The following is a 12,237-nucleotide window of genomic DNA, read 5'->3' as shown; positions in this document are numbered from 1 at the left end:
AACTTTGGTACCCTTCCCATTGGCTAATCAGCGAGATATGCAAATTAACTGCCAGCCAAGATGGCGGTTGGCAGCCAGGCAGCTGAAGCGAACAGGAGGCTTACTTGCTCCAGTGACGGAGGAAGCCAAGGTTCCCTGCCTGCCGCTGCTGGGCTCTGAGCTCTGGATGCAACTATGTTGCAATTATAGAACCTAAACAAACCCCAGATACCTGCTTTCAGCTGGCAATGGCCTCAGAGCTGGAGCCGGCTCTCAGCTCCAGTGACAGCCATAGAAAGTAAATAAATCCCAGAATTAAAAAAAAAGAAAAAAGGAGAGGCTGGGAGCTTCAGTCGCCCACCAGCCTGAAAACAGCCCTCAGCCCCTCACCCAGACTGGCCAGGCACCCCAGTGGGCACCCCCACCCTGAAGGGGGTGTGACCAGCTGCAAACAGCCATCAGCCCATCATCCAGACTGGCCAGGCACCCCAGTGGGGACCCCCACCCTGAAGGGGGTGTGACCAGCTGCATACAGCCATCATCCCGTCATCCAGGCTGGCCAGGCACCCCAGTGGGGACCCCCACCCTGAAGGGGGTGTGACCAGCTGCAAACAGCCATCATCGCCTCATCCAGGCTGGCCAAGCACCCAAGCGGGACCCCCACCCTGATCCGGGACACCCTTCAGGGCAAACCAGCTGGCCCCCACCCATGCACCAGGCCTCTATCCTATATAGTAAGTGGGTAATATGCAAACTGACCCTAACAGCATAAGGACTGGGAATGACTGGTCACTATGACACACACTGACCACCAGGGGGCAGATGCTCAATGCAGAAGCTGCCCTCTGGTGGTCAGGGCGCTCTCACATGGGAGGAGCTCTGCTCAGCCACAAGCCAGGCTGATGGCTGCCAGTACAGCAGTGGTGGTGGGAGCCTCTCCTGCCTCCTCAGCAGCGCTAAGGATGTCTGACTGCAGTTTAGGCCTGCTCCCCACTGGCAAGTGGGCATCCCCCAAGGACTGCCGGGCTGCCAGAGGGATGTCTGATTGCCATCTTAGGCCCAATCCCCCGGGGAGCGGGCCTAAGCCAGCAGGTGGTCATCCCCTGAGGGGTCCCAGACTGCGAGAGGGCACAGGCCGGGCTGAGGGACCCCCCGCCTCCCCCGAGTGCACAAATTTTTGTGCACCGGGCCTCTAGTATGTGTGTGTGTGTGTGTGTGTGTGTGTGTGTGTGTGTATATATATTTTTTTTTTAAACCATACACACACACACATGCTTATATATGGTAAAAAGCCAGAAGTAATACAACAAATTATTATCAGTGGTGGGATTCTAGATAATTTGTTTTCTTTCCAAAACTTGTATTTTTTCAAATTTTCCACAATGAGTCCCTATGACTTTTATAATGAGAAAAACAAACAGTAAATGTAAAAAGAAATATCTCCATACTCTACACATACCAAAAAGAACCCCTGCTTTTCAGAATTTGTAGGCAGAAGTGGTTTGCGTTTGGTTGACTCTACTGATTACTGTAACGTGCACATGGGTTTTGGATCCCCCAGCTTCGCCACACTGAGCAGCGAGCACGCTGCTGCTGCCAGCACGGGCGTGGGCTCCAGCACGGCCCATCTGCTGCTCAGGCTGACACAGATTGATTTCATTTCACTCTTTAATTTGGCAACACTTTCTCTTCCCTCATTATCTAGCTGGGCTTCAGTACCAGTGTTACTCATTTTGTTTACCAGTTTGTTGTATTCTTTTGTTCCATTTTGTGAAGATGAAGAAGCCACCAACGGGAATCCTGTCTTCTGAAAACGCAGCGCTGTCCTTCGGGATTTTGGGCCTGTCTCGCTAAAGCATTTCTCTGTTCTGACACTTGCCAGCCATTTCAATAGTAAAAGGCTTCCTGGTGTATTTTTCTGAGTTTAGCATTCCTTCCTTCCACTCTACCCTCCACCCCCGGGAAGATTTGGAAATGGGTCCAAATAGAAATTATAAACATTAGCCTTAAGCTGTGCTCTCTCCATCTGGTGTTGGGTCCTTTCTTTTTTCTACTGAAGGCTCCTGTTGTTTGTTTAATCTTCATGCTACTGCAGAAGCTGGAGGTGTGAGACTCACCCTCTGCCGCAAGCCCCCTGCACTTAAGGGATTTCCATCTGAAGGGGTTTGAATTTCAGAGAGCACTGGATAGTCAGCCAGGCGCTTAGAATTTACTGAAGTGAAACTTTAGAGCTGTTAGTCATCTGCGAGATTCCTTGAATGGATTTGTTGGAATGGGATGGCTGCTGCCTAAGAAGCCTCTTTGAGTCTGACACTTTATTTTGAAGAGACAGCCTTTGTAAGACTTTGTGCTGCTTTTCTCTCTAGGTTACCCTGAAGAGACTTATCCAATTTATGACCTTTCAGATTGCATCAAGCGTAGGCAAGAAACAATCCTGGTGGATTACCCGGACCCCAGAGAGCCCTCTGCGGAGGCACTAGCTGAGAGGATGGGAGTGCTGGAAGAGGCAGACCATTTGGGTTGGGAAGTGCCCGCTGACGGCAGAGCCCAGGAGGAGAATTCTGTTACTTCATGTGACCCAGAGCCAGAAACATGTTCCTGCTGTCTTCACGAAGAGGACCTCGCGGTCTTGGTGGAGAATGCTGGATTCATGGCAGACAGTTACAGTGAGCAGGAGGACACCACCCAGGAAGCGTGGCCCCAGGACTTCAGAGATGAGGGGCTGGGCATCAGTGCCGACAGAGCGTGTATTGGGGACACACTGAGGAAGCGGAGCCCCCAGGGTTTAGAGTGAAAGCAGCCAGTTTGGTGAAGTATCCACTACTCTGGTCTCAAGGTGACCTTGCTCTCCTCTCTAGATTTCACCCTTGGCCCTGTACTTCATTCTCTGTGTTTAAATATTATAGCCAATCAGGTCACTACCATGGATATCATGTATCCTCCCTGGTGCTCACACACCTGTCACCTGGACAGCATCATAGAGATGAGTAGGAACACAAGATGGCTTTGCTCTTTCTCTCCCTGCCTTTCCTCCATCAGAGAACTGATCCACTGAGTAACTGTTTGCTCTATCATAATTACAGATAGGACCACTCAGGCAGAGGTTCGACTCCGTGCTGGGAGTAACAGGTGGTTTACCTGTGAAAAAACATCAGCTTACCCATGATGAGGACTTAAGGTTGCAAGAGTGAAGATTTCAGAGTCTGAGATGCCTTATTCTCTGGGCCTTGAGCAGGTTAGTAGTTCCCTGGGTTCAAGAAAAGAACATTTAGTTTTGGGGGATGATGGAGCCAAAGCAGGACTCTGCTGTCTGAGCTGAAGTCCCTTCCTCACAGCAAGGGCCAGAGGACTCACACTGACCTGAAAATGGGCCCAGCCTGGATCTCTAACTTCCTTTATCCCTGTGCTGCTTAATAGAACGGCTAAACCCACCTCTTGGTCTCCAGCAGCCAGAGGAAGCTTTAGGTGGAGACTTTAGTCCCAGCCCTGCAGAGCCACGGCTTGAGGCTGCAGGAAAGCCTGCCCAAGGGTAGTGGTCCTGCTGTGAGATGCTCACAAGGCCAGTGAGGGGAGTGAGCCATGCATTTATGGACAGCCCTTGCCTCGAAGCTCTTTCGGGATGTTGTGCCCTCTGCGAAGTTGGTTTCCCAACCACATGCATTGAGACAGAAATGAGGACTGAACTTGTTGACAAAGTGCCAGCCCAACAGGGAAGCTGCAGAGTGTGTCTGCTGCGGAGAACCAGTGCAGTGGTGCCTGGGGAAGAGGCGTTCATTTGCCTGTGTTCAGACATCTGGGTCCTCTGAGAGAGCTGGGGGAGTAGGAAATAGGTTAGGCCTGGGAGGATCTTGACCAAACTACAGGCCTGATCTCAAAGCTGCCATCTGTGTTCTTGAGACAGGATGAATGAACCCATTTCCCGTGGTAGACCTGAGGGTTTAAAGAGGACGCATTCCCGCGGACACTCCCAGTCATGAAATTTGGAAGACTTGAAAATTAAGAAATTATGTAAAGGCAGATATGGCACAAGATGCCAGGAACATATTTAATCACACAGCCTGCTGTCAGAAGGTATGGGGTCATATTAAGATTAAGTTCAGCTACTATTAGGCACTTATTGTTAGTTAATGAACAGCAGTCATTGAAGATTGAGTTTATAGAAAGCATATTGCATCTGTCTTTGGGACATTTGATTCATTTGTTAACAGATGCAGTTTAAAATGTACTGAAAACCATCTAGATGTAATGCTCAAGGTAAAAAATAATGTAGGTGCTCTACTGTTTCGACATATTGTTTTCTATGTTATGTCCCTTCATTCACAGGGGTTGATTTATGACAGTGCTGGGTCCCTGTTTCAAATTTCTTTTTCTGCCTTAGGCTGATTCCTATGTTAGAGATGCATGTTTCCTTCTAGTTTTCAACTCATTTATTCATCTGGCAGACACTGCTCAGAGGCAGGCTCAATGGGAATGGAAGGCTCAATTCCTACATTTTAAAAACTCAGTTTAATGGGGGAAGCCTTATCCAATTTAATGAACTAACTATAATAATAAAAGGGTAATATGCTAATTAGACTGGCCATCCTTCCGGATGAAGCCGGGGTCCCAGGTGCCTGCCAGTGGCTGGAGGGAAGCAGGTGCTGGCAGCCGGGGAAGGAAGGCCTACTCTTGCATGAATTTTCCTGCATCGGGCCTCCAGCACACTATAAAAGGGCTCAAGCTTGTGAATTCTGCAGGCAGAGCCATGGCAGTTGTGAATCCATCCCCATCTGTTCTGACTGGAATCTTGTCGGCTCCTTAAGCCTTCTGTCTGGACTCTTGTCTCTAAAGCAAGAGTCTAGGTCTCCCAGGTGGTTCTGAGTATTAAATGGCATCACCAGTGCCTGTAAAACAGCCTCAGTCCTACATGACTACCACTCAGTAAACGGTAGCTGTGGTTTTATGCTGGAACTGAGATATGGAACCAAATCTATAGGAAAACAGATCATATTTGCCAAAGTACTTCCAAGAAACTTCACAGAGGGGGCATAGGAAGCACTTCTCCAGTGAACAAGGAAGAGAAGGCATCCTCGGAGAAAGTATGTGGATGTTCAGGTACATGGATGGGGCTGCTGTGGAATGCGTTACATAACCAAGTCTTTACGTGAATGTTAATCTTGGGGGGAAACTGGCTATGGAAGCAGGTCCTGCCAGATGTGCTATGACCTCCTGATGCCTCTTGCTGCCCACCCCTTGCTTGGTTTATTAGCAGGAATATGTTTATAGTCCAGAAATTTTTTGTACTTTCAGTCATTTCAGATTAGGCAGCCGTAGCAGGAGGCACGAACTCTAGAAAAGGTGGTGGGGTACTCAAACAAGGTGTGGTCCAAACTGGGACACTGAGGAAAGGGAGCTCTAATAAAAACTACGCCAGGAAAACAGGTCTCAACCAGGACTGTCCTGACCACTAAACAGTACAAACCTCGTGCCGTTTCCTAGAGGCAGAACTAAGGAGACGGGCCCCGGTTCATACAGGAAATGCTTGTGGCTACAGAAAAACTCTGAGGGTAATAAGCCACTCCTCCTTATGACCACATTCTTAAATTCTGTCTCAACCCAGACTATACTCCAAATGAAAATCTAGTATTTCAGCTATTCAGCAGTATTGAGAAAAAAACATGAAGTAGCCATGATGTTCCCTTGACTATACAGATCTTTCTAAAAGGCACCTAAACTGTCCTCATTTTTTTTTTTTCACAAACAGGGCAAACTTATTCTTTCCCTTAGATTATTCCTTCTCTGAGCATTTATGAATTTGGAGTAATACCCACCTTGCAAGGCTGTCTGTCTGTCCCAGGGGTCGCCTGTTGTAGGCGCTCAGGACAGCATCCTCACCGCCATCCCTCTGGGCTGTTACACCGGACGCCCTCCAGGGCTATGGGTGACTTTAGTTGTGACCTCCTCAGGAGCAGATCGTTACCTTCCTTGTCTGCTTCCAGCCACCACTGCAGCCTCCCTCGTGCTTGGCTTCAGGCCTGCCACAGGCTGAGGGAAAGCTCCCAGGTATGTCCGCATCCTGTTTAAATAGGGGAGGCTCTAGGTAGGGCCAGGCCTTCGCAGGTACTCCGGAACCAAGAGCCTTCTTCGGCTGGCACAGCTGCCCTGTGGAGGATTGTTCTAACGCACGGACTTCTGTCCTTGCCATTCTTCCAGCCCTTCCCGGCCTCTGCGTGTGGTTCTGCCAGCCTTAAACTTGAAGATCCCAGGCCAGAGGGAGGACCACTTACCAGTGGTTCTCAACCTTCTGGCCCTTTAAATTCAGTTCCTCATGTTGTGACCCAACCATAAAATTATTTTCGTTGCTACTTCATAACTGTAATGTTGCTACTGTTATGAATCGTAAGGTAAATATCTGATATGCAGGATGATCTTAGGCGACCCCTGTGAAAGGATTGTTTGACCCCCAAAGGGGTCGCAACCCACAGGTTGAGAACCGCTGGCTTAGACCCACCTGTCATTGTTACCACCATCCTCCTCTTTCTCCTCCCTGAGGCTCGTAAGGATTGAATGCTGTAGAAAAAAACTTCTAGGTAAAAAACATGTTTTTTTTCTCCTTTTATAGGAAAAATTTACACAGTAGTGTTGAAATAGTTCAAGTTTAATTTGATGATACATGGTCTGTACTTAGACAAACACAAGTTATACAACATAGATAACGTGGGAAAATACCAACTTTGTCATTGCACATACCAATAAATAAATACATTTGCTCCAGAATACCAAAGAGTTTATTCAAAAAGTCAATAAAAGCACAGTTTTGTAAGTTCATCTAAAACTCCAGATAATCTTGAACAAAAATAAATGTCTGACCACTCCAGAATAGGAAAAGACGGTCTTGTGCAAATAGACATACACATTCTAAGCGTTATGAAAACTGGCTAACTGTGTTCTCAGCAAGAGAAGTGCCACCCATCCTGACCAAGACCCCTTCATCACCAAACACAGGAAAGGGCCAGAGTCGGGCTCCCTTTCTGAGCCACTCCAAGTCACTCTAGGACTCTCTCATCAGCCTTGTCTCAGCTCTGCCTGGACCTTGATTGGGGTGGGGGAAGGGGACAATAGAACAGAAGAGGAAAGGGGTGTGACATCTTAGGGAAGAACAAAGGCACAATGATGAGCTAGAAACGGTGGTGATGAAAGCAAAGGTCAACTCCCAGCCACCCTGATTCCCACTGCAAGCACTGACAGTCCAGCCTCCTAGTTTGCTCAAAATCACATACCAGTAGCCATGAAGTACAGCGATGCCTTCTGTAAGACCAACTTGCTTCTCAGCTTGGTTGGAAAATTAAAAAACCAAACCTGTCCCAGTACTCCTGCTTGCCTCTGCCCTGTATCCTGAGATGACAGAAAACTTGAAGTGTGAGGACAGGTGACCAATAAACTCAAGCCAGAGCCCATCCTTTGGCCTGTTCCTGGGGCTGCTACAAGTTCAACAAGCCAGAACCCAGAGAGTCAGGCCCAGGCACGCTGGGCACTGGGAGGAAGACGCCCTCCGCTCTCCGGAGAGGTGTGCTGGTCACACCACATCCCATATCCCGGCGCAGGGGGAAGGCCAGTGTCGCTGCAGTCAGGGGAAACCAGGACTCCGCCAGGGAGATGGAATTTGTGCTTGCGTAATAGCCATAGACGTGCCAGCCCAGCATCTCCCATCCCTGCAGACCCCACTGCGAGGAGTGCACGGAGCTCTTAGTGTGAAATCAGCGCTGTTGCTTGTTCAGTTTAGAGGCAAATGCCCTGCTCTTTATAGACAAAAACTTCTACAATTTTTCTTGCCCTTGTTGGGAGGCGGACTCCAAAGGCCCTCTTCACACCTGCGGTTACCATACCATACCTGTCTGCAGCACGGCCGGACCTTACGTGCTCCTTTGAACTAGTGCCGTGTTTTCTAAGGCACAGTCACTAGAATATGCTCAGGTTCGTCCAAAAGCGTCCACACAACACACGGGTGTCCCCAGGTAACGCAGAATGGGAACTGACCACTTTCTCAGACCATGTTTTCCTAATCAGAACCTGGGAGACGCTGGCGCTTCCTAACAGCATGAACAGAATCCTTATCCCTTTCCTGCTCATCCTTAGAAACAAACCTCAGTTGATTCTTAGCAGATTGCCCTTTCCCCAAACACGCACAGACACAGAGATGCAGACAGACACAGAGCACCTTGGAGCCAGAAAAAAAGAAAAGAGGCGGGAAGTGAATGTCGCCACTCTGCAGAAGAACTGTTCTGGGCAGAGGGTGTGGAGGTTCGGGGTGTGGCCCCAAAAGGAGTCACAGGAGCAGTCCCAGGAGGGCTGCCTACGGTCCCAGCTGCCCCACGCCCACAGGAACTGCCCATTCTATCCTCGAGTTCCCTGCCCAACCAAGGGCCATCTGGGTGGAGGACAAGAACTCTTACTACGGGAGAGGCTGGGCCCTGGCAGCTTCGAGTCTTTGGGCCCACAGCTCTTGGGGGGGGGGGGGGGGTGGATCCTGGGGCCAGTGGTCAAGGACAGCCAGCGTCACCAGGAATAGGGCCGTAAGAATAGACCTGAGGCTGGGTCTCGAGCAGGTGACAACTGTTCTTGCTTGTCACTCAATGCCCAACAGAGGGTCTTGTTGCTAAGCTACCTTCTGCACAACCAGCAAGCAGCTCAGCCCACATTCTGGGTCCCACCAAAACCCAGCCAGCCCGGCTCCTGTGCGCTGGAGGAGAAAGCGGGAGTTTGCCATTGTGCTTCTGGTCCCTCCACTCTGCCACCAGGATCCCCTCTCCCTAGGATACAGCACCAGCTATTCTGCCTTTAAATCCCACTCAGAGAAACAGCGTGACCAGACATTAGAGATCATCTAGTTTCCATCATCCCAATTGGCAGCAGGTCTCTTCCCCAGGTCAGAAAAGGAAGAGCCGAATGGGACCATGGGAAGGAGGAGGGCACCGCAAGGTTCCCTGGGATGTGGACCAGCCCTCTACAGAAAGCCCCAGTGCCCTCAGAATGGTCCCCCTGGAGGGGCCTCTTGGAAACCCCCGGAGGTGGGCGATTGGCTGTGGCAGATACCCGGCTCTCAGTATCCCCGGGAAACCTGTGCTTCAGGGAAACGAAGAACACACTACTCCGCTCAGGTCAGAACAGCTCCACCTCACGGCAGACCTCGCTGACATGTTTTCAAAGCATCCGTTTCTACACAGCCTTTCCAAGCACATCTACTCTGAAGGGAGGAACCACTGCCTGCTTCCCACTGACGTCTGCTCTCCATCAGGGTGAACCAGGGAAAAGGACAAAAAGGCAAGAGAGGCGTTCCCATGTCCTCAGAAGAGGATGTTGGGGAAGGAGGAGCTCAGGCCCCGCCCGGCACACGCACCGCCCATCACACCCACGTGCAGAAAAGGGCAGTAGCCTCGCTAGGCCTGCTCTCTGGGGGAGCAGTCCTGATCAGTCTGACAGACAAAAAGCCAGACGCCTTATAGCAGGGAACTGCCAAACTACTGAGATAGTTTCCAATTCAGTCTATAGCCGCACCACCCCAAACACATACCATTTCATCTGGGGCGAGGGCATCTAGACTGGGCCCCAGGAAGGCCTGAAAGCCAAGATAATGGTTTTCTGGGGGGATGCTGAGAACACAGAAATCCAGGGAGCTGAAGCTCTGACTCTGCCACTCACCAGCCAGGTGACCCCAGGCAAGTACCATGTGTTGAGTAATTTGCCTATGGTGGCTGTTGGACTAGCTGATCTCTAAGGGTCCTGCCACCTCTCATCTCTAGTGATGCTGCAGTACTCCCGGCCCTCCTCGGCCTGCCCCATCCTTCTGAGGACGACGCAGTGCGGCCCTCAGCAGCCACAACCTCCACTCACCGCAGCAGGAGCTGAAGCCCAGGCAGAGACCTCAGCTCACCAGCCCCGGCCCGGCCACGCCTACCTGTGTGGAGTCCGGGGCTGGTGACCTAGGCCCGTCCACATTTCCTATACCGAGGCTGCTGGGCAGAGAGCTGCTGGGATAGCTGAGGGCTCCCAGGGCAGCCTGGTCCAGGACACCTGTTCCGTGCACCTCCCGTATGCTGAGCCTGTGTCCTGCAGGCCATCCTCTAAGACAGCTGGCCTTGATGGCTGGCCTCCTGCTGCCTCTGTGCACAGAGAAAACCTAGAGAAACCTAATGAGCTAGAACCCGAGGCCACCAGGCCGCTCCCACAGCCAGGCCCCTGCAACCTTGACAGGGTCCTGCCGCTGACCCTTTCCCTACCTGCTGGCCTCTCCCAGGCCGGGCTGAGGCCTGAAGTCAGGGGGCTTCCTGCAGTTAAGAGCCAGGCTGGGCTACCAAGCCCTTTGCTGTGTGACAGCGACTGCCTTCCACACACACTCACTGCGCCCTTCCCTCATCAACTCCTGGGTTGAGTGGGTGGCTGGGCCACAGCAGCCCGGCATTGTGCTTCCTCTCCCTCTACACCCCTTCCTGCCTTCGCAGCTTGGCAAACATGACTGCAGCAGGATGCTAACCCAAGGTTGGGTGTGTGTGTGGATCCTGGGGCACAGAAAGAATTCATTGTGGGCCCTTTACACACACCCCACTTCTCTGCCTCAACAGGGGGGCAGAGGAGCCAGTTCCTGGCTGGCTGGGCCCGGGGGCCCACCGAGAGCCAGTTCATCTGGCAGGAGGCCTATGTACAGAGGGCGGGCAGGCAGCTCCACTCCGGGCTGGGCCACCCCGACGGACGTGAGGCGGCCTCTATTCACAGGCCAGTTTGCTGTCGAAGCTGGACAGGGCGATGGAGAAGGCCTGCAGTGCACACAGCGGGTAGTTGTAGTCCATGGTGAACACGTCCTCTGCCACGCGGCCGAACTGCATCACGATGTAGTCCGCTGGAGCCGGCCACCGTGCAGACAGGAACAGAGTCAGGACGGGAGAGATGGGGAAGACAGACAGACACCCAGATCACAAGAGGGAAGAGAAAGCGAGAGGCAGAGGTACCCAGGGAATCTCATGGGAAATGAAACCGACCAGTGGGGGAAGGGCAGGACAGAGGGAACATACAAACACCAGGAGATGGGGATGAAGAGAGAGATTCCCACCCTGAGACTGCTGAGCACACAGAGCCCATGTCCAGGCTCCGCAGGGCCTTCCCGGCCTCCCAGGCATACGGTCTCTACAGCGAATCTGGCCGCACGGCAGGGCCGGCGAGCGGAGCCCTGAGCTGAGCCTGGCGAGCGTGCAGGCAGCCACGCGTCGGGGCAGACACTCACGGTCGTTGCCATGGATGATCTGGAAGTTCTTCACGGAGGCCTGCGTGACGCGCCCGTGGAAGTTGAGTACGTAGGACTGCGTGTCATCGTTCCAGACAGGCGTCTTGTTTTGTAGCTCAATGATACTCTCCGTGTTCTTATTCTGCCAGCGTGCTAGCAGCGTCTCGTGCTCCTGGGAGAGCAGCGTTGCTGAGCCAGGCCCGGCCTTGGCTCCGTGACCAGCCCAGGGCCATAGGATCAGGCCCAGGGCTGGGGGTCCCCAGCTTTCACCAGACCCCCCGGGCTGCTCATACTTTGCCTCCAGTGCAGACAGAGGAGCTGGCGCTCTGCCCTTAGAAGCTCATGCAGAAGCTGGGATGAGGGGGGCAGGGTGTGGTGGGGGAGGAACTCACGTTGCGGGGCCGGATACAGACTCTCTCGTGAACCATGTTCATGCCTGGGACAATCACAGTCATCTTCCGCGGCCCCTTAAAACCTAACACGTTAGTCTCCTGCGAAACAGAGAACAGTAGCCACCTGAGGACTTGACTTACTGGGGAGGCTGGAGGGAGGGAAGAGAGATGATGAGCTAGTTCTCACCATCTCCACCTGAACATCTAACAGGTGTCTAAATTTTGCACGTCCAGACGCGAACTCCTGAGTCCCTGCCCTAACCAGCTCCCTGTAGAGTCCTCTTTGCTTCACTCAACAGCAAGTCAGCAAACTACCTGGGATCATACCTGACTCCTCTCTCTCACCCCACCTTCTTATCCAGCGGTTCTCATCCTGTGGGTCGCGAACAATGAAAATACATCCTGCATATCAGATAGTTACATTACGATTCATAACAGTAGCAAAATTACAGTTATGAAGTAGCAACAAAAATAATTTTATGGTTGGAGGTCACCACAACATGAGGAACTGTATTAAAGGGTCGCGGCATTAGGAAGGTTGAGAACCACTGTATCAGCTAATGCTGCCAGCTCTACCTTCAAATTACATCAAGAATCCAGTCACTCTCACCA

At 51.8% G+C, this 12,237-nt stretch overlaps 2 protein-coding genes across 8 annotated transcripts in view; one reads left to right on the top strand and one right to left on the bottom strand.

Moving 5' to 3' along the window:
• RIC3 (RIC3 acetylcholine receptor chaperone) overlaps window positions 1-4,175 on the top strand; it is a 35,367-nt gene extending 31,192 nt beyond the window's left edge. For 2 of the 5 annotated variants that reach the window (XM_036325282.1, XM_036325284.1), the window contains one exon: window positions 2,346-4,175. In XM_036325282.1, the coding sequence (XP_036181175.1) occupies window positions 2,346-2,773 (428 nt within the window). In that variant the 3' untranslated portion in view covers window positions 2,774-4,175. The remainder of the gene's footprint in view (window positions 1-2,345) is intronic. The other 3 variants (XR_004970404.1, XM_036325280.1, XM_036325281.1) reach the window with 3 other exon arrangements.
• A 2,423-nt stretch (window positions 4,176-6,598) lies between these two features.
• Window positions 6,599-12,237, bottom strand: part of TUB (TUB bipartite transcription factor) — a 72,797-nt gene continuing 67,158 nt past the window's right edge. For all 3 annotated transcript variants that reach the window (XM_036325277.1, XM_036325279.1, XM_036325278.1), the window contains 3 exons: window positions 11,626-11,724; window positions 11,234-11,405; window positions 6,599-10,852 (listed from right to left, as the gene is read on the bottom strand). In XM_036325277.1, coding sequence (XP_036181170.1) covers window positions 10,719-10,852; window positions 11,234-11,405; window positions 11,626-11,724 — 405 coding nt within the window. In that variant the 3' untranslated portion in view covers window positions 6,599-10,718. The remainder of the gene's footprint in view (window positions 10,853-11,233; window positions 11,406-11,625; window positions 11,725-12,237) is intronic.

This window comes from Myotis myotis, unplaced genomic scaffold (assembly GCF_014108235.1).
Source record: "Myotis myotis isolate mMyoMyo1 unplaced genomic scaffold, mMyoMyo1.p scaffold_m19_p_10, whole genome shotgun sequence".
Taxonomy (NCBI): Eukaryota; Metazoa; Chordata; class Mammalia; order Chiroptera; family Vespertilionidae; genus Myotis; species Myotis myotis.
The sequence above is the reverse complement of the archived record's forward strand: the minus strand, read 5'-3'. Positions and strand labels throughout refer to the sequence as shown.